The 22552-nt window shown below is 44.3% G+C and overlaps 1 protein-coding gene across 2 annotated transcripts in view; it reads left to right on the forward strand.

Moving 5' to 3' along the window:
• Positions 1–19799, forward strand: part of zswim5 (zinc finger, SWIM-type containing 5) — a 58233-nt gene extending 38434 nt beyond the window's left edge. The window contains exons 2-16 of one of the 2 annotated variants that reach the window (XM_070918973.1): positions 5579–5766; positions 6150–6318; positions 7776–7924; positions 9422–9572; positions 10822–10998; positions 11151–11327; positions 12106–12252; positions 12377–12514; positions 14985–15136; positions 16182–16284; positions 16444–16579; positions 17190–17347; positions 17468–17631; positions 18234–18315; positions 18937–19799. In XM_070918973.1, the coding sequence (XP_070775074.1) occupies positions 5579–5766; positions 6150–6318; positions 7776–7924; positions 9422–9572; positions 10822–10998; positions 11151–11327; positions 12106–12252; positions 12377–12514; positions 14985–15136; positions 16182–16284; positions 16444–16579; positions 17190–17347; positions 17468–17631; positions 18234–18315; positions 18937–19799 (2954 nt within the window). The remainder of the gene's footprint in view (positions 1–5578; positions 5767–6149; positions 6319–7775; positions 7925–9421; positions 9573–10821; positions 10999–11150; positions 11328–12105; positions 12253–12376; positions 12515–14984; positions 15137–16181; positions 16285–16443; positions 16580–17189; positions 17348–17467; positions 17632–18233; positions 18316–18936) is intronic. The other variant, XM_070918974.1, reaches the window with a different exon arrangement.
• Positions 19800–22552: the final 2753 nt, after the last annotated feature.

A 22552-nucleotide genomic window follows, 5' to 3' on the forward strand; every position in this document is an offset into this window, starting at 1 on the left:
CACCTGCTTACACACACACATCCATAAATAGACATTACACATTGTCAAGTCCTACCCACATGCCTTATTATATATTTTGATAGAAATGAAAATAATCCAGATTAAAAACAAATCCACATGCAAAATCTGTATTCGCTTATTTGACAAGAGAGGTGGGGACACGGCTGTGGTTCATGTTGTTCCCTCTTTCACCAAACAGAATCAGAGTGAGGATTATAGCTGGGGTTTGAATGCGCACAGCTCTGTATGCAGCTCTAAATGATGTGCAGCACAAACAATAAAAGGGTTGTTGTGAATAACCACAAATGACACACTTTCTTCCTCATAAAAGATGTCAGGGGTAGACGATGCATACCTGCATCAGAACAGACAAAAAGACATGACACACACACACACACACACACACACACACACACACACACACACAGGGCCGTGTGAGTTTCCCCAAGGATTAGGCCAGATCATTGTACTTGGCCACACTCCCAGTTTACACACATCACACTCCTAATTCACCTTTGTTAGAAATTCATCATTTTTGCCGAACCTGCCCAATAGCCTGGTATCGAACAGCACGAAGAGTGTGTGTGTGTGTGTGTCTGTGTGTGTGAGGGTGTTTGTGACAAAAGGAGAGAGATTAGTGATATCTACTGTGAATATAACTGACTAGTTTGTGTCGATTTGTTGCTGTGGCATTAAGAACAAAAGCAGGCGGTCTCTGAAAAGGTTGTTTTGTTCCGTGTTTACGTGTGTGTGTGTGCTTGCAGACTGTCTGATGCAGCGTCTTTTTATCAAGTGTCATTGCATCCCCATCTGCTGAAGACACACTGTCTCCCTCAGCCTTTACACACACACACACAGAAGCACTCTGTGAGAGCAGAAGAAGAAAAAAAGAAGGGGCCTTTGAGTATTGAATCACCAAGCTTAGGGACTAGATAAAAGTTTGATGAAAGGGAGATACTTAACTGTGGAGTACCTCAAGGTTCTGCCCTGGGTCCCCTTCTATTGGTATTTAATGTCATGGCATCTATTCTGGTGTAACACACACCGGCAGTTTATGGGAAGTCGTTTTTCAAAAGCAGCACCATTCACGGATAAAGCACACAAAATAGTTACTACTTACTTTCTTACGGATGTCTACTTTGTAATTTTAGGAAATGCAGGTATTCCCAGAAGATTGATGCCACTTTTATATCTGTACTGTAAATATAAGGCGTCAGCCAGCAGCCAGCTAGCTTAGCAGAAAGCTGGGAAAAAGGTTTGGGGTTGGCTAGTTTGGCACCTCTAAAGCTCAATAATGAACACGTCTGTTCTCGTTGGTCAAATTCATACGAAAAACTAAGGCAAAAATAACGCATTGTAGTTTTATGTGCCGGACTATTTATTGGCTGGATGCAGTGACTTCCTGAAGACTCTACAGCTGTGTATAATGCTAAGCTAAGCTTAACGCTTTACATTTACCAGACAGAGAGTGGTTTCGATCTTCGTGGCCAGAAAGCACAAGAGACTCAAAAGGTGTTCTTATCAGTAACATCCTGCAATGCCTAGTCTCATGAGCCAGACGTCAAGTCTCACATGAGTGTTCCCTAATCTGTTAGGAATGGCCATATTGTGTGGGAAAAGACTTGACCGGGGTATGAGTGCCAAAAACGACTAACTCACAGATAATTAAACCCAGATATGTTGCGGGTTTTATGTGTGAAACTGGAAAGAGATGGCGGGGGAGGCGTACCAGGCCAGACCGACTGTGAACTGTGTCTGAGCCATTTTAGACTTGATTGAAAGTGAAAAGAGCAGCGGTGTCACCATCACATTCATCCCTGTGGCCTGAGCAACAATAGGCTTTAACCTAACAGACACGGAGAGGGGGGGGGGGGGGTGCTAGATCCAAAGCCAAGATGGAAAGAGAGAGCAGCACTCCCAGCTGTGGGAAAGTCTTTATACCTCATATCATTTGCCATCAAAACTTCTACATTCATCTGAAATGCTAAACTGGATTTCGGGAAGTGTAGAGACGACTGATGACTGACATCTAAACACATTATTTAGACAGCTTGGAGGGAAGATGGCTCTCAAATGTTCCCCCGATGCTTTTAAGAAATGCACTCCCCAAATTTTTTTCTCTCCGCTGTGATGATTTCAGCACTGGAAGATCAAATTTGGACGCCCTTACACTAAGCTGCAGTTAGTGCAAATTGGCTCTACAGGTATATCCATTATAGAGACAGAGGGAAGGAATGGAAAGCCTTTTTTCTGACATTTATGATATTACCATGAGCTGCGAGACACAAAGATTGGTTTGACAGGCGGACTCGGTGGGAGGGAGGGATTTCAACAATTCGGAGGACTCTTTGTCTATCACTGGCAGATGCATCAGCCTCTCTCTCTCTCCCATCCTTCCTGTCATGGTCAGATGGCCTGTTTGGCTCAGTGGACAGTTTGCGTTGGACAGTCATGTCCTTTTGGAAAGCGATCGGTCGGTTACTTGTCAGTATTGTCTGTGAGGTGGTCAGTTGGTTGTTGATGTGTAGGTATGTCAGCGGGTCTTGGGGTTGCTCAGTATGATAGGGAGTTGATGTGATGGTTGGCATGGAGCCAGCTAGGTTAGCTTGTAAGTATGCCGGTCAGTCGATCACTTTGCTGTATACATGTAGCTTTGATGGTTGCAGGGCCAGTTGGTACATGGGTATGTTAGTCTGTTGGTGGGTAGTTCAGATATTGTTTGGCCATGTGCTGACCGAAATAGCACTGAATTAAAAAAAAAAAAAAAAACTGCAGGGGGCTGCTTTGGCATGGATGTGTTACTACAGGTAGCAGTAAGAAAATGGAATACGATCCAGGAAGTCCATGACGACAAGACATTGCACAGCAGTTTCTACTGGCAGGATTGCGCATCCCTGGAAAGTTATCAGAGGTTGAATACACATAACACAAATCGTTATGGATAAAAGCATCCGCCAGAACATTGTAGTGTAATGTTATTACAGAAGCAATCATTTTCTATCGGTCTTGACAACTCACAATGGTACTCTGGTCATACAGCAAGGTATTCAAGTTGGAATGTGCACAGATTTGATGACGTTGCATTGTGTTGCGGCAAAAATTGAGCCTTCAATTTCAACTTTGCCCGTGACGACCCTGTGAGGTATAAAACTTTATCAAATTCATACACTGTATTGTCAGATATCCTGAGTTGAGGTATCTGAATTAGTGTCTGGAAAGACAAAACTCTACATTCATCAATGTGTTGCTCAAACCGGAATTCCTAGATCACATTGTCTAGTCTGACCTATAACTGTAGCAACACACCCAACACCAACATCGGCCCCCTGGCTTTTTTTTTTTTTGAGGTGCTGCTATGTTTGGTCCAAACTCAGTCATAGCTGTTGCGTCTGTAGTATGGCGTTTTGGTAGTCGTATGTTGGCAGTCTGGGAGGTAGGTTGAGATGTCAGTCTGAACAGCAGGCGGCTATTGTTGGGAAGTGGCGAGCTGAGTTTAGTCGTGGTTCAGAACATACTTTGGCAGCAATCAGTTTGTGCGACAACAGCGTGCCATGTGGTCGTCGGTTTTGCTCCCTCATTCTCCTGTAGCTCTTTATAGTTCTTTGTTATAGTGAAAGCAGTTTGCAGCTGATTGGGTCTCAGCGTGTGTGTGTGTGTGTGTTTTTATGTGTGTGTCTGCTTCCTTCCTTGCTGACAACATTTGGTTTGGAAAAGCCCATTGTGGGATTTTGCCAGGGAGATGGCTTAACACGCTTATTAGGCCTCTCTACCACGCTGGCCCATGCCCCAGAATTTTAGTGTTCCTGTCTGTGTGTGTGTCTTCATTGGTGTTTGTTAGTTTGTCAGAGCTTCAGACATTTTGGCTTTTTTTTTCAGCACCATGCCCAAAATAGCCATATCATTGCTTTCCAGTTTGCTTGCTCGTTCGTCCTCCCTTCATCTCTCTCTCTCTCTATCTCTCTCTCTCTCTCTCTCTCTCTCTCTCTCTCTCTCTCTCTCTCTCTCTCTCTCTCTCTCTCTCTCTCTCTCCTGCCTTTCTAGCTGTGAAAGCAGCAGTGAGGTTGCTATGGTTTGGTGAGATACTGTAATCCAATGTGTACACACACACACACACACACACACACACACACATACACACCTCACCTTATAAATAATTGACCTGTCACAGTGAGACGGCAGGACAGACCAGATATACTCTCCCCTCCCCTATTCTCTGCTCTCCTCTCACATTTCTCCTCCTATCTCATCCCCTTTATCCTCCGTTTCCTCACTTGCTATTCTTTTACTCAGCTTTTTTTTTTCTCCACCTTTACCTTTTCTTCTTTTCAGTTCCTCTTTCCTTGTCACATTACCTGCAGTTGATTTCAAAGGCATTGTAATGAAAGGGCTTCAGTTGTTGTTTATGTTTTACTGAATCCACTAAAAGTGAATTCAGTTCAGGATCCAACAGACAGTAGGCCTGTATTCAAAGGTGACTCTGTGTTCTTTAGTGGTATATTTATTTAGCTTTTTTTCAATAAAGTTGCGTAGATGTTGATAATGATCAGTTCTGGAAAATATGAAAGCATAAATAATAGCATGGACAGAAATGACGTGATAATCAAAAGTAAGATCAGACAGTTCTTTAAAGACATCAGACTGCTGCTGGTTCCTGACTTTACAGATACATAAAGTTGTGTGTCATCACCATAGCAGTAGGGCCCTAGGATAGAGCCTTGAGGTGCTCCACAGTATTTATTTTCTCCCATTCATCAAATCTGTATCTAGACCCAAAGCTTGATGTCCCCTGCTGTTAAATGTAATTCTTTGACACCCTTTAAAAAGTACACAATGCATTTTTATAAGTAGTTCTACTTTTTTCCAGGGATATGTATTTGAACAGTATGTTTCCACATGACATTGATCGTTGCACATGAGATCTGAGATCATTGGATGGGTCATTGTGTTCATTGGGGTCTTTCTTAAGTGTCTCTACAGGCAACTACCCATACTATCCTGGGGGCGGGCTGAATTTGTGTGTGTGTGTGTGTGTGTGTGTGTGTGTGTGTGTGTGTGTGTGTGTGTGTGTGTGTGTGTGTGTGTGTGTGTGTGTGTGTGTGTGTGTGTGTGTGTGTGTGTGTGGGCAGGAAATGAGCACACCCTAGCAACCCCCTTTTCACTACACACACACAAATGCATAGAGACATAAGGAGAGAGAGAGTATCAGATGGCACAATGCCATTTCATTAAGATGTGAGTTTTTTTGTACTGAAGGTTCATTCTGTAAGTTTGCAGAGGCTCTTATGCTTAATTTCTCCTTGGTAGGAGGTCCAGGTAGAAGCTAAAACAAAGGAAACATAAAACACTGTGATGATGTTTGATTTCTTTGGATCTCTTTTAGCTCAGTGGCTAATCTTCCAAGAGTCCACATAAAAAACCTTTTATTCTTGTCACCATTATTGTCCATGAGAATGTGTCGATCGTGGTAGCTGCATCTCTATGTCAGCTTTTGAAGACTCTGATGTTTCCATTAATTTGGCTGTTACCTGTCGCAGAGAATGATGAAGCTCACTTCCCCTTCTTCCTTGTGTCTCTGCAGGCTTTCACCTCAGTGGCACAGTAACTGAACCTGCCACATCATCAGAGCCGGAGGTCACCCACAAGGTGGCCATCAGCTTCGACCGATGCAAGATCACCTCTGTCACCTGCGGTTGCGGGAACAGAGACATTTTCTATTGCGCCCACGTGGTGGCGCTCTCTCTTTACCGGATTCGCAAGCCTGAACAGGTAATGACCACAACATACTAAATATATCTGCGTCAATGAAAAGCCTCACAGATGTGTTTCTGGTGATATCAATCGGTGTCTCTGATGTCTGTTAGGACAAACATCCATAAATCTTAGAACTCATATTTTAAAGCCGCTCTTTATCACTTCAGATCTTGTTGTCTATACATCCATGGTTACAGAGCAGTTCCTAAAGCAGGAGGTACATAATAGAATACTTTGCATTGTGTGTATTATAAGAACATCCAAAACCACCTGAGACCTTTCCCGGGAATCTTCCACCGGGCAACCAAAAAAAGTTGTAGACCAACTTCCAATAGTAAAAAGTATGTAGCTGACACGTCATACATCTGCATTTTTACGTGTGTGTGTGTCTGATACAGGTGAAGCTGCGGTTGCCCATCTCAGAGACGTTGTTCCAGATGAACAGAGATCAGCTGCAGAAGCTGGTCCAGTATCTGATCACAGCCCACCACACTGAGGTGCTGCCCACCGCTCAGAAGCTGGCCGACGAGATCCTCTCCTCCAACTCCGAGATCAACCAGGTCCATGGTGAGAACCTTTGCGGCAAACGCTTAGTCCGCGTTTGACTGATTTCAAGGGAAATTTCAAGGTGTGATTTTTAGGAGCGACTTTCACGTCTCGCTCATCCACCAAATCCATCCTAGAAGTCATTTTTAATGTCATAAATGCATGGGAAAGTTATTGTTGGACAGTCAGCTCTGTTGAGGTGGCGTCCATCCCTCTGCAGTGATATCTTCACAGCAACAGGCCGGACATAAAAGCTTCCAGATTTAAAACACGCCGCATGCTAGCTTACAGGCTGTCGTACGCCGTAGAGCCCTGATTACTCCGGCGAAGCAAGCAAAGCAGGCTTCAAATGGCTCGTTTGATTTTTTTTTAGTTCCCACTCTCCAGTGGCAGGAGTGTGTTGAAGAAAGCAGAAAAAGTTGAATGATGAAATGGACGTAGGAGAAGATGGAGAGAGGCGCGTGGAAAGGAAAGGGACGGCGAGAGGAAGAGACGGGAGAGATGGTACTTGGGGGAAAATGGGAGAGAAGAGACGGAAAGGCGAGGAAAGATGAAAGGACTGGTGAATGTGCTGAGATGAAAACGGAGAGGAGAACTACAACAGACCTGCATCGGGGAAACGACAAACTAGACACATCCTTTCACCAAACAAAACTCTTTATCTGCGTCTCTATTTCATCCTCCTCGCTTAATGTTGACATTCTCCAGCTCTCCTGTCCAGGAAGCCCCGCGCCGCGTTTCCCGTCCGTGTTTGACAAGGGGGATCATGGGGGTTGAAGTTCAGTCGATCCAGGAGCGAAGCTTCCCTTTGATGGGGGAATGTTGCTGTTTTGCCGTTGCATACTCCCAGCCAGTTGGAAACACATCTCTGGGCTTTCCTCGGCTCGCTTCCTGCTAGATCAAAGCAGCTTTCCCCTTCTGAGCGTATCTACATTTCCCTGTAGTATTACTCAGACACACACACACACACACACTCACACCCAGAGAAAAATAAAGTTGGCCTTATATTCCCTCAGCGCTCGATTAACCTACATCGAGCAGCTTTCCTTAAGTGTCACGCAAATTAAATGCAATGGGTATCAGTTTAACAATTTGGCAGAGATTTAGAATAATTTTGTTCTGTTTTGTTTTGAGGTTTGGATTGCTAACTATCCATAAGGTCTGAGGATGTTAGGATCAAGCTAAGGAAACAGTTGTGCAAGTGAGGCTGTCTAAAAGTAAACTCCATTTCCCATGGCCACTGTCTGTTTATTTATTTTTTTGTTGGAGTGTGAATTGAGAACAGGAAGGAACGGAGCAACTGAGCGAATATACAGACTTTACTCTGTTCACACCAGCTTTGATGCGGAGAGAAGGATGTTAATGTTAGATATGAAATTGCGCTTCTCGGTGCAGTTTTATTTTTGTGTGTGTGTGTGCTTTCTGTCTGCATATGCTTCTACCGTTGTCATTTAATGTGTGCATGCATGTGTTCCCAGGTGCGCCGGACCCGACTGCAGGCGCCAGCATTGACGACGACAACTGCTGGCATCTAGACGAAGACCAAGTCAGGGAGCAGGTCAAACAGTTTCTGTCACAGGGAGGGTACTATGGCTCTGGGAAGCAACTCAACTCCATGTTCGCTAAGGTATACATCACCACTTCCTATTCCTACTCCATTATGTGGCTATGATAACCGTGAAACTCCACTAGCGAAAACAAAGCAAGCAAAGTTACATTGTTCTTTAACTCTCGAACCTCACGTTTAAGTACCTAGTATGGGTCAAGCTCCAAAAGTGCTCAATCTTACATTTCCCATAATGCAACTCAATGGTGTCTTTGGTTAGACCCTTACCGGCCTGATAAGTTAAAACACCTCACCTCCAGTTCGTAACACAGGCTTATTGTACAAAAAATAAATAAATAGAAATAAAAAAATTCCAATCAGTCCAATTCGATGATGTCATCAGTAAACAGTACACTGATCTTCAAAGGTAAAATTGGTAAAACGCTGATTTTAAATTTTGTCCCAATACACTTCTTTCGTACTTCACATTGAACACACTACTTCTTCTATACTGTCTCTCAGAGGTTGCGATGATTCACAGGAAGTGAAACGCTCCGCAGCCAACTTCTTGCCTCCAAATAAAAGTGTGGTTTCACGCTGGGAAAATGGCACAAAGAAGCAGGGCGCCCGCAGGTCCTGAGAACATCTTAAGATTTCTTTAACTGCATTATTTAAACTCAAGGCATTAACAGGTCTTGAATATGGTAAGATAAAGCTTTGGAAACCCTGAAAGTCAATATAGAGGACTTATAAACGCACTTTTCTTTGTGCTCTTTGTCAGTCTTGAGTGAAACAGGCCCACTTAACACAGACCTATATTCTGATAGGTCTGAGCTGTCGATTTCAGTGCCAAGCTGTTTCTTTTATGTGGTTTGGTGGCATGCGGAGGGTTTTATAACGTCTTAAATGTAACTTTTCAACCTTTTAGATATGCGTGTTGCCAGAAATCATGCTCTGTCTTTTCCATTCAGATAAGATTTTCACACGTGTCATATCTGGATTTTAGACATGCTTCGTTTAGCATTAAAGGCATAGTTTGACATTTTAGGAAATATACTCTTTCACTTTTCTTTTTTTTTTTTGCTGGCAGCTGAGAAGATAGATACAGGAGGTGGTCACCTTAGCTTTGCTTAGCTTAGCGTAAAGACTGAAAGCAGCTAGCATGGCTCTGTCTAATGCTAAAGAAATCCGCCTACCAAGACTTCTAAAGCTTACATGTCATGTGTATGTAAAAAACGTCACAGAGGGGGTTATGCATTGAAATATTTTTTAGCTTGTGACATACCGTATTCATTAGGTAGCTTTATAAGTGCTGTCGTGCTAAGATAAGCTACCCGCCCCCCCCACCCCATACTAAACAGACAAACATGAGCGTGGTCTCAATCTTCTCATCTAACTCATATATTTTTTGTCAAAATGTTTGATTCACCTCCACTTCCTGGTTACATCTGTGTGTTTATAACCTTTAGAGGTTAACAGTCTTTTTCTCATCCTGAAACACATTCCGATGAGCAAGGATGCACCAAGTGTTGTGGATTGCATACAGTGACTAAGCCTGTGCCCACTGGGTCTTTCCAGGTGAGGGAGATGCTACGAATGCGAGACTCCAACGGCGCCCGAATGCTGACGCTCATAACGGAGCAGTTTATGGCAGACCCTCGGCTGTCGCTATGGAGACAACAGGGCACGGGCATGACGGACAAGTGTCGGCAGCTCTGGGATGAGCTCGGTAAGCACAGCCAGAGAAATGACAGACAAAAAAAAACGGAAACACGGCATTAAAATGACTTATTTGTTTAATTTTTCAAGTTGGCCAATCGGCTTGCTTGTTAGCCCATTAGTCACTATAGGTCAGACAGCCAGGCCGACGGAAGTGTCCGGTCTGTCAGTTACGCAGACAAATCGGCAGCCGCCTTGTCGGGTAAACATTCATCCAGTCAGTAAGCTATTAGGTCATCAGTAGCTTCTCCTCCTTGCTCAGGCCTCTCCTCCTCCTCCTCCTCCTCCTTCCACTCCTTTCACAGAGTGAATGCTAAGGCTGCCGATCAATACGGCTGCTCAGCTTCTCTGCAATCAATCTCAGCATTTAGGAGGTCAATGAGAACACTTCCTGGGTAAGCGAGGGAGATCATGACACAGACACAGACCGAAATAACAGCCAGACAGTCAGGGCCTGCTGCCTGATCATTTTCCTCAGAGATGCAGACATCTGACAGTTAACCCAGCTCGAGGTGTGTGTGTGTGTGTGTGTGTGTGTGTGTGTGTGTGTGTGTGTGTGTGTGTGTGTGTGTGTGTGTGTGTGTGTGTGTGTAGAACAGGTGAGTTTAGTGCAGTAAAGTCAGTGGAGAAGGCCACCAAGCTGCCTGTTGTTATTACGAATGTTACTTTGATTTATACAATATAGCAACTCTGGCTTTTATAAATGGCTGAGACAAACTGTTTGGGACAATGTTTCATTTATGGAATTCAGAATAGCCCTTAGCTGACTTTTTCTTTATCTTTGTAGCGGCAGCGTTGCAGTTAAAAAGTATTTTACAGTCACGACTGTGGACCTTTTTGACTTTGTAAAACATCCAGAGGTATTGCCTAGATGTAATGGCGTTGTTGTGAGCGTTTTCAGTGCAGTTTCAGAAACAAAAAGCAGCACATCCGTCAACCTTTCAGGCATAAAATCATGACTAAATGCACATCTTTAACAGAGTTTATTTTTCAGCGAAAGCATGTAATGAAGAGATGTCACCAAGAATAAACAAAGACCTTTATTGACTTTATTTTAAGATTGAAATCAGTTGGTCAGGAATGGCTGCCTTGTTTCTCTTGGTGGAGCAAGGAATTATGGGGTGGCAATACTTGCTTTCCTTTTATAAAGAAAGATTGATAGAGGTCCTGAGATTCTAAAGCTGGAGGAAAAGAGAAGAAAGTCTTTTTTTGTAGGATTTAGAGAATTCAATCCTCTGTGATCGCCATCCTTTCTCCAGGTGCATTGTGGGTGTGCGTGGTGCTTAACCCTCACTGCAAGAGCGAAGAGAAGAGCAGCTGGCTGAAGCAGCTGAAGAAATGGGGCGACATGGACGTCTGCCCGCTAGAGGACGGCAACTATGGCAGCGAGCTTCCAAACATCACCAACGCTCTGCCGCAGAGCAACCTGGCACAGGGTCAGCATGGACACACACACACACACACACAAATATACATACTGTGGAACCAAAATGTGAATACACACCAGATTTGATCCGAACGTGAACGTTGTGAATGTGGGACAACATGACACTGTCACTGACCGTGTATGTGTGTTGTTTTTCCTCAGACTCTCTGTCCAGGCCGAGGAGGACGGTGTTCAGCCGGGCGGTCGAGGCCTGTGACCTCCACTGGCAGGACAGCCACCTCCAGAGGATCATCAGCAGTGACCACTACATGTCTCCATCCTACCAGAGGGAGGGGGAGAGCCTGTTGTTCAACCCACAGGGCCTGCCACTCTGGCTAGGTGAACACACACACACACACACACTAGCTCTGTGAAGTCACAGTGGAATTATTTTACTCCTCAAAACTGTCTTATTTTGACTAGTTATGTGTGAGAACACCTCAATGTCACTGAAAATGAAACCGTGACGTATTACTCATTTCCAGGAAAAGTAATTGTATTTGCCTACTGCATCATTTGCACTCTGCAAATGTGCTCACATCTATGATGGTTTATTTCGTCAAAAAATAAATGTATTTAAGCTACAAACATGCATTGAGCAGCACACACACCTCCTGCATTACAACTGTATAGAAAAACTTTCAGGAGGAACGGCAGTGTTTCTGTGACACTTCCATATACACACAATCTCTAATTCCACTGAAAGCCGACCCAACACACACACACACACACACACACACACACACACACACACAGTAATTCTGCTGATATTGAGGCCAGTATCTGCAGTAAGCAGCTTCCAGCTAAGATCTGTCAGATTCTGCAACTTAAGCCAGCTATCAGACGCACACTGGCGTTCTGCTGAGACTGCACTGTGTGTGTGTGTGTGTGTGTGTGTGTGTTTGTGTTGTGTGTGTGTGTGTGTGTGTGTGTGTGTGTGTGTGTGCGCCATCACTGACTACGATCCACAGTGTGTGTGTGTGTTATTGTGAGTCTGTTTGCAAGAGAGTGAGTGGAAAAAGTTGCTTGACTGTGTATAGCAAAACGTTATAGCAAACGTCTTTGTGTGTGTGTGAAGCTGTCCTGACTCCACCTTCTCTCTCTGACAACCACACAGACCACGTACCGACGGCATGCGCCCGCGTCGACGCCCTGCGTTCCCACGGTTACTCCAGAGAAGCCCTGCGATTGGCCGTCGCCATCATCAACACACTCCGCCTCCAACAGCAGAGACAGATGGACATCTACAAACACCAAAAGAAAGGTAAACCACACACACACGCACACACACACACACACACACACACACACATGTTTAGTGCTGTTTGTTTTGTGGAGAGTAGCATCTGGACCAATCATTGTCACATTTGTCTCTCTCCCGCTCTCAGAGCTTCTCCAGAGGGGCGTCACTTCCACCACCAACCTGGAAGGCTGGGTGGGTCATCCCTTGGACCCGATTGGTTGCCTGTTCACCACGCTCACCGAAACCTGCCGCGTGGACGACGACAACACCATGGACACCGGAGGTACGAAAACAAAGACACGGTTCTGTTTCGCCTTCTCAAAAGTGCTCCCTCTATGGAGACAGATCTCACTCACAGACTTGTTTTGAAGGCTGTTATGAATATTCACTTCATTAACAGGCAAAAAGGCCAACATGCCTGATTATTTGCCCTCACAAATTTCAATACAGTTCCCATGACTGCTCTTCTTTTGTTGCATCATTTAGCACTGAAGTATCTTTCGCTTGCAGACTTTCTGCAGAGCGAATCCTGTAAAATTGCACCATTTCCAGTGCGCCAACAAACTGGCAAACGGTCTAGTTTTATAACATGTTTTCTGTAACGGTCCTATGAGAATGCTGGTCACGGGTTGAGGTTCAGGCACCAAACGTATCCAGCATCTTGAATCCCCGCGGGTTCACTCTGTCCTTTGCAAGCTCAAGAAGTGAGTCACTGAAATGTATGGTGTAGCTTTCAGTTTTGACACAGCTCTTCACCATCGCGACACGGCGAGCAAAGCTGAGAATAAGCCCCACTTCCCATGTCGCCTCCATTATGAGCAGCCATTAGTAAAGAGTGCTGGTCAGAGCTGCGGCAACCTACCAATATTAATTTGTCATGGAGACAGGTTGAAAGGAAAGGATTTTTAAATGTTCAAAGAAAAATATGATTCCGACATGCAGAATTACTTATTATGTTACAAGTACTTTAATGGTAAACTAATACACAGGGCTGAATCCTTTAGTCATATAATGGCCAACAATTCTGACAGTCACTTATTGAAGTCATTTTTCTCTCAACACTAAGAGCCTTTAGCCATGCTGGCAGCTCTGTGAGGTTGCACTTAGTCACAGCAGTGCTTTGAGCTAAATGCTAACATGTTTGCGTTTGCCGTGTACGCAATCTAGCATGCTAACATTAGCTAATTAGCACTAAGCCCAAAGTACGGCTGAGGCGGATGAGAATGACGTTTGCTCTTCAAGTGCCAAACATTTGCAGGTTGTAGCTTCTCAAATGTGAGGATGTCCACTGTTTAGTCTGCTGCCGTGGTTCTAAGCTGACCTACTGTCCACTGAACCTACAAGGTAAGCTAAAGCCTTAGCGTGTACCCCGGCAAAATGCGTCATGCTCGACCACGAACCACCTCCCAGTCTCCTCACGCAATTCATTCGTCAAAGAGCTCATTTGCCCAGCACAAGGTATACTTCCTGGCACACTCCACCAGCTGATGCAGTGTAATCCTGAGCAGAGGTGATGGGGCACACCAGCAGTGACTCAACAGACACCAGATCCCATGTTCTTATATCAGGACCAGGAGCTATTGTCCTGCACACAGCCATAAACTAGCAGTGCATGAATGGATCGGGCTGGAACACCCTACTCATTTAGACCACACTCCTCGTGTGTGTGTGTGTGTGTGTGTGTGTGTGTGTGTGTGGTATGTATAGAATCCATCACCATTTGCATTTCTCACCCTGCCCAGGGCTTTTATTTTGCAGCAGTGGCTATTGCAACAGAGCAGAATAGGGGTTGGGTTTTCCCATTGTCACCAGGCTACAGGGAACTATTGTCAATTCAAACAATGCTTACCACTGGCACACTCATTGGTTAGTGTGTGTGTGTGTGTGTGTGTGTGGTGGACATAGAGTGAATGATTGTCTTATGTTGTTTTGGGAATTTGATTAGAGTGGTATGACTATTGTGTGTGTGTGTGTGTGTGTGTGTGTGTGTGTGTGTAGCCTGGTCAGCATGCTTTATTTCCCTCTGGAAGACAGCTGGGAACATCTGTTGAAACGGAGACAAACCTAGACTACGTGTCAACCAATCAAAATGCAGTTTTCTCTCTGATCTTTTCAAATCAACCAATCAATCAACAGCACACAGATAAAAACAACAAAACTGAGTTAGCACTGGGGTTAAGTCTGTAAAATCAGTTTCCACTCTTCCCTAGATTTCTTTACACACACACACTAACACACATCAGTAGAATAAACAGGATTGAGGGGATCTATTGCTCAGAGGGGATTTAAGCAGAATGATGGGGTGGGGGAGCAGGAGGGAACAAATGGGCACCAATCAACAGCTGAGACTCTCACGGCATCTGTTCTCAGTTATAGCTGCCGAGCATTTGGTGTAGGGTTAGCGGCCATCTTAGATTAGAGATCACAATCTACCATCGGTGCTATATTCATGTAATGTTACACACAGCTTTGATATTACATAAACACAGTTCATACCAAGTTGAATTCTCTTTTTAAGACATGCTAGCTTCGTTATTCACTAAGGGATAGGTCTGGATTTCTTTTTTCAAGTATGTCTGAATGCAATACACACATGCCTATGTGTGGATGGACTCGAATGTGGCCGGTAAATCCCCTGCTTTTTTTGTAGCCTTGAACACATCTTTGCTTGATTCTTTGTTTTAGCTGTTTGGCAGAATGAATCTGCCACACAGGGCATGAAAATCTAAATAGTTTTCTTTCATTCTTTTCAGAAGGTGACCCCAGGCCGCCGGTCTACCACCACGTACCAGTGTGGGGCAGTCCTGATGGAGGGGAGTCCTACCTGACTTTGGCCTTAGAGGTGGCTCTGATGGGTATGGGCCAGCAGAGAATAATGCCCGAGGGCCTATACGCGCAGGATAAGGTATGGTAGTCCTGAAAAACACACTGTCACATGATGTAACTGTAGCAATAATATGTACATTCTAACATAAGTTCTCAGAAGATAAACTGATTTTACCCCCTCACAGAGAAAACAGTAAGGCTAGGCTGCCTGCAGGGGGTAACTAGACTGCATTTTTGGTTTGTTGCACATTAAAACAAGCGGTGTGAATTTGCCTGGTGTAGACAATGTCGCCATGAAAGAAAATCACTATAATTAAACGTCTGTGTGAAGTAATTGCCGAGCAAAAAGAGAGAAAAGGTCACAGCATTTTGTTTCCTGAAAAACAAGCAGAAAGTCGGCGTACTTCCGCTCACTTTGAATTAGAATAAATCTAAGGGAACATGTCTTTGTGTGAGGGGTAATCTGCTTTAGAATGCTTAACATGGCTAACATGGACCTTTCTTAATGCCATGGGAATCAGCAACAATATTAATGTTTTAGGCGAGGCAAGTTTATTTGTATGGCACCTTTGGACAACAAAAGCAATTCAGAGTGCTTTACGTAAGACATAAAGGCATCAAGACGAGAAATAAAAGAAACACGAGGCAATATAAAAAGAATAGGGTTTTAAAATAATTGAACTTTTAAGCAAGAATCATATTTAAAACCAATCACATTTCCTAAAGGAAAGGAAAAATGGTGGAATAAAATGAGTCCCTGTCGTGTGTACTGTAACGGGAGTGTGAGGTATTGAAGCACCCTGCTGGTCCTTTTAATACCTCAAGCTCAAAATCTGGTCTTAAAAAAGCCTTTAAACTTGAAAGTGTCAAGTTGTTTTCTCTTATCCGACAAAGTTACAAATCAGGTATCTAAACTTATTGCATGTATATTCTTGAACAAATTCTCACATGATCTCATTGACACTTGATATGAAAACGTTAAAATTGGTGCGCCAAGTGCATTGGAAACCAGTAGAATGCCCCCCTTCTTTAGCATCCTCAGATCATTTTAGCACATTTTTCTGATACTGGACATTTACTGTATGATCAGAGTGAATAAAATGTGAGCTGTGAATATGTTCCAGGTGTGTCGTAACGAGGAGCAGATTGTTGCAAAACTTCAAGAACTGGAGCTTGATGATCTCCTGGTTCAGACTCTTCGGAAACAGGCCATCCAGCTACTAGAAGGTACAACAACGTCTCTTTGACTTGTTTCCTCCATCTCATGTTGATCACATTCTAGATGAGAATTTTTCCTTGTACACGATGGTCCGTCTGGCTTCCTGTCCATCACACTGCTGAGAAGAAAAGTCAACGTAACGTTATGTCGTCTCTCTCTTGGTCCAGCTGGTCCGTTCAGCGGTCTAGGCGAGGTCATCCACAGGGAGAGCGTTCCCATGCACACCTTCGCCAAGTACCTCTTCTCTGCCCTGCTGCCACATGACGCAGACCTGGCGTACAAGGTGGCTCTCCGCGCCATGAGGTCAGTTTCCCAGTATAGATTAAAAGTGCTATGTGTTGCATGTTTAAGCATTAATGCATACTGTGTGTCATTTTAAAATGATTTGTGACACCCTCACTGTAAAGTGGAAACACATGACACCATGATCAAAACGAACTGGCAGCCTCGGTCTTGAGACGTGGTTAGTTGCAGTGTAGAGTATAGTCTCTAGAAGTCTGTTGACATTGTTTGAGAGAGGAGTTGATTGATCTTTATGGTCATTGTGGAGCCTGTAGCACTATTGAATTGTATTGCATTATACTGAGAGGTGTTGCTAATATTTTGTCCACCCTCACTGATATACTTCAAAACTGTTTTTATAAAACAGTTAAAAAAGAAATAGATTATAACCTTCATGAAGATTTATTGTAGGGTTGTCGTATTAGATTACATCAAGCACATCCAAGTAGTATCTATAAACCAGCTGACTTTTAGAGTGTATGTTAGCATAGATGGGGTTTTTTCTTTTGTCTTGATGCAAATTTCAATGATGACCTGTATCCTCGATTCAATTTGAGCTGGCCTTAGTTTTTGATGAAAACAGACATGGTGGCAAATATGGTGCATAACTAATGCCGTGTGTTTGTGTCAGGCTGCCGGTGCTGGAGTCCTCAGCAGGCTCCGGGGACGTCGGCCACCCTCACCATGGCATCTCCATAGTACCAAGTAGATACCCGCGCTGGTTTACACTGGGACACCTGGAGTCACAGCAGTGTGAGCTGGCCTCCACCATGCTCACTGCCGCCAAAGGTACCGGTGACACGCCCGCACACCCACAGCTGTAACCACAGTCGAATGTAGAAAATGTCCCTTCAGATGTTTCTCTTAACAGTGCGTGCTTGTTGATAAAAAGTTTTTTTTTGCCTGCAGGTGACATGCTGAGGTTGCGGACGGTGCTGGAGGCCATCCAGAAAAACATCCACTCCTCTTCCTTAATCTTCAAACTGGCCCAGGATGCCTTTAAGATAGCCACACCCGCAGACAACCCGCCTGATATAACTCTGCTCAACGTGGCACTGGAGCTAGGACTGCAGGTACTGGCTCTGTGTGTGTGTGTGTGTGTGTGTGTGTGTGTGTGTGTGTGTGTGTGAGAGAGAGAGAGAAAGAGAGAGAGAGCAGGCGAAGTATGAGGGCGAGTCAGTCATTTTCATAAATCATTCCACCACAAAACGAATCAGAGCACTGGTCACCAGTCAAAACATGCAACAGTTTCCTTGAACTTGTCATTTCTGCAGGCCTCTGCAGCCACACTACAAATTAACAGAGAAAACATCACACAGCGTCTCACCGTTGTTGATGTGAAGAAACCGCGTGATTAAGCCTTTCGGGTTTCCTCAGTAAACACAGAAAAACTCCTCAGATGATCAAGGCTGCCGTGTCGCCTCCTGGTATTTAGAGTATCGTCCGAATTCCTGTCAGCCAGAAGTGCTGAAAATGGAAAGCTCTCAATCAGTCATCTGTGTTATTATGAACACATTTCGGACACACCTGTCGTCACTGGAGACGCATTTATGTTCACATATCTTAGAATCTTTTTTTTCTAAAATGTAAAATGAGTGCAGTGCGTTCCCCAATTGAACAAAGTAGCAGGATCAGAAAACATCCTCTTCTGTGTTTGTGTGTGTGCGTGTTGCAGGTGATGAGGATGACTCTGTCCACACTGAACTGGAGAAGGAGAGAGATGGTCCGCTGGCTGGTAACCTGTGCCACTGAAGTCGGTATGTGATGCCTTTTTTTTTTTTTTTTTACACACACCAGTAAAAACCACCCAGTAAAACGGGATCAGTGGTCTAATTATGCCCTCCATCGTGTGTTAAAATCTTCTCTTTGGCCTACTGCGACGCATTTTAATTCAGCTTGAAGGCTTTGACTTTGAGTTCCAGATGGGTGACAGATTAGATGAATAACCAACCGAGCATCAATAGGCCACCAAAAGCATCCAGAGCAGCTTCAGTAGTAGTGTAGCGTAAACCCAGATGAAATAACTGCATGCATAATCTTAAACTGAGACACAGAAGGCCTCGGTTTTCCAAGTGTTAACTGATACTGTTTAACAATAACAACAATAGTGGACCGCGTCAAGGTGCAGAATATTGTCGAGATCCGTCTGAAGGATTTTGAGTGCCGTTGAAGTCTGTCAAACTAAAGGTTCACATTTCAGAATAAAGCAAAGTTTCTTCTCTTTTTTTTTTCCACTCTCCTCCCTTGTCATATTCTTTCTTTTAACTGTGGAATAAACTGAATAAACAATAATCAAAGAGGTGAAAAAATGTAGAAACATACCAGCATCATAGACGATAGATGTTAAGTCTTGTCTCTCTCTGTCTCCTCGTCCTCAGGTCTGCGGGCGTTGGTGAGCATCTTACAGAGCTGGTACACGCTCTTCACCCCGACCGAGGCCACCAGCATCGTGGCGGCCACCGTCATGTCCCACAACACCATCCTGCGCCTTAGCCTCGACTACCCCCAGCGCGAGGAGCTGGCTAGCTGTGCCAGGACCCTGGCCCTGCAGTGCGCCATGAAGGACCCACAGAACTGTGCCCTGTCGGCCCTGACGCTCTGCGAGAAGGACCACATCGCCTTCGAGACGGCCTACCAGATTGTGATCGACGCAGCGTCCACCGGTATGACGTACTCCCAGCTGTTTACCATTGCAAGGTACATGGAACACAGAGGATACCCGCTGCGGTCCTTCAAGTTGGCCTCCCTCGCCATGACCCACCTTAACCTGGCTTACAACCAGGACACTCACCCAGCTATTAATGACGTGCTCTGGGCCTGCGCGCTCAGTCACTCTCTGGGTAAAAACGAGCTCGCAGCCATCATCCCGCTGGTGGTGAAGAGCGTGCACTGTGCCACGGTGCTGTCCGACATCCTGCGGCGGTGCACCATGACGGCGCCGGGTCTCGCCGGCATTCCCGGGAGAAGGAACTCTGGGAAGCTGATGTCAACAGACAAGGCGCCGCTGCGGCAGCTCCTGGACGCCACGATCTCGGCGTACATCAACACCACGCACTCTCGACTGACGCACATCAGTCCGCGGCACTACGGAGAGTTCATAGAGTTCCTGAGTAAAGCGCGGGAGACTTTCCTGCTGGCACAGGACGGCCACATTCAGTTCGCCCAGTTCATAGACAACCTGAAACAGATCTACAAGGGCAAGAAGAAACTGATGATGTTGGTCAGGGAGCGCTTCGGCTGACCTTGCCCCTCCTTCACAGGGACCCTCTTCTTGGGAAGTAGTTAAACTTATTTGTTTCTATTTAAGGTTTTTTGGATTCCTTGTATTTTTACTTCTTATGTTGAGCCATTTGTTGACTAAGTCTTAAGTTTTTGTCCTGTTTTGTTGTTTTGTTTCTTGAATGTGAACCAGGAAGTGTTCGCAGTGCATTGCTCTACTTCATTGAGACTGCAAAAAGGGGGGAAACGGCTTGAAATGTCAAAGAGACGACAGCAAAAACAAAGCATTTTCCTTCTTTCAACTAATGTTGAATCTAGTATGAAAAAGTCAAAAGATTGTGATGGGAAAAAAACAACAAAAGAGACTCTTTTTTGTTTTACGGCGGTAATGACGATTTAAAAACCAAAAGCTTTTGTTGGATGGGGGTACTTACTTTGAGCCAGAAGACGCTTTCAGCAGGGGTTAAGAAGAAGAAGTGGTTTTCAAAGTGGAAAGGAACATGTCATTCCAAAAGAAAGAAAAAAAACCCACTGAGGTCAAAAACACACGTAGTGTTACTGTCATACCTCGACTGTATTATTTGTCAGCTTTAACTTCTCTTTCGGAAATGGCCTCTTCTTTTCATTCAGGGCATCTTAGAGTAGAGAAGGCAGAATACAGAACGACACATGTGGTCTCTCTGTAGAAGAAGCCAGTACCAACAGGTTTATAAACTTGACTAAAGCCACTCTAGACTAGCTCCTACCCTCTACACCTGCTGGTCAGCGCTTTTCCTCAAGAATACCTTCAGAGGAACAACCATGTGGCTTCACAGAGTGCTTGTTTTCAAATCCAAAAGCCTGAGACTGACGTTATCCAGGCTGTTCTAGCTAAGGTAGAGTAGCTGAGGCTCCACATGCACATATGTATGCAGTATATCTCGTATGTCCTCCTATAAGCTTGTGTAAACGGTGACAATACACAACTGTGATGAAGGGAGGGGTCACAGTATTCCCGTCTCCAGAGATACCACTGCACTGCTGTACAGCTATTTGCGGCCAAAACCTTTTTAAATCGTTAAAGACTCCGGTCTTATCACTATCTCCAGACTCCAGTCTGTCACTCGCTAGATCCAGATTTAGTCAATAAGCAATATAAGTCTGCGCTTCAGTTTTTAATCACATAGTGGCATTCATTCCACCTTCTTGTATTCTGTTAGGAAGCTTTGGAACATATTGGGACCTTGTTGATTTCAGTGATTGTTAGTTGTTAACTCTGCCTGTAGCTAAAGTCCCTTTTCCATCTCAAGAACTTTTGCCGGAACTCAGGAACTTTAGTAAGAGTTGCTTTCCCGGAACCTTTTCATGAACATTTTTCATTTTTCATTACCCCAATTATAAGAGCAGAATTCCTATTCTAATTTTGGTTGTTTTGGTCCTAGTCCCAACCCTTAGCCATGGCAGCCCAGATAGTTCTTTTTCCAATTGCTGCTGAGTTCTTGGGGCGACCTGTGCAGAGCTTACCATTGCTGATTGGTCATACAAGCGCTATTTAAATATAACCGCCAGAGTTATCTAAAATGACAGTAGCAGCCGGAGGTAATACGTGCTAAACAATTAAACAATCTTGGACTGATAACATGGTCGAAGCTCTAACTTGTATATCTTGTCAGGTGAAGAGATGCAGCTGTCTAGAATCGAAAAGCCTACAAAGGTTTAGATTTGTTTCCGGCCTACAAATTTACCTTTTGGTTAAACCAACTGTGAAAGTTGACAGTATGTCAGTGTTGTGTTCTTATCTTGTTGCACAGCAATATTTAAAACACTGAAAACCACAGTAATTGCAGTAATCGCACTAGTCGCCATCATGGCTGAAGGAAAAAATGAACATGCTTAACTTAGCTGTTCCTGAATTTCTAAATTCCCCCAGTTCCTTGGTCTTGTGATGGAAAAGGGTCCATAGTTATTAAAGCTCTTACCTGTGAATGCTACTGGTTATGGTCATTGTGGACTGTGAAGACAAATGGACTTTCTCAAAGGGTTGCATCATACACAGTTCCAACACAAAAAAATAGTGTATGTTTTATGACTTGTTGACTTAATCGTACACATTTGAGACCACGTGCCTTGGCACAGGAAGTTTTTCTTTATGAGGGATGTTCATGCTCCCTTTTTCTCACCCAGTGGCAAAGTGTTGTTGTTAATGGCAGTAAGACAGTACAGCGAGAGCTTGAATCTTTCCCGCTCGGACTAAACGTCATCGTACAAGCACTTCACACAAATACCTCTTCAGTACGTTCCTGCCTGCTTCAGCATTTATTTATTGATTGTTCGGTAACTTTAGTGTGACTGAGTAGGAATCGCAGACACGCCAACAGAACGCGGCGAATGAGTCGGCCCGTCGACGGCAAAGGGGAAAAGGGGAGGGGGGGGGGGTTCCGGACGGAGGAACATTTTGTCTGCTTTTACATTCCACGAGAGAGCTACCTTCACCCACTACCCGGGTCAGTCAGTTTTGGTCTGAAGGAACGCAGATAGAAGAATGAGGGCGGGGGGAAACAAGGAAAACTGAGCAAAAGAAAGAAAAGAGAGGCTAAACTCAGTTCTCAGGGACATCACTTAAAGAAACAAAACAAAAAGTAGTAGCATTAAGCATTTAAGATATTGTAAATATTAAAGTGTCAATTCAGAAAATTGTAAAGTTATAATTATTTATGATAAGTATGTTATGTGTTTGGGTTTTTGTTTTTTTTTTTCCTTTATTTTTATGTTTTTTGTTTTTCGGCGGGGGTGTAC

The sequence above is a fragment of the Enoplosus armatus genome, chromosome 14 (assembly GCF_043641665.1).
Source record: "Enoplosus armatus isolate fEnoArm2 chromosome 14, fEnoArm2.hap1, whole genome shotgun sequence".
NCBI lineage: Eukaryota > Metazoa > Chordata > Actinopteri > Centrarchiformes > Enoplosidae > Enoplosus > Enoplosus armatus.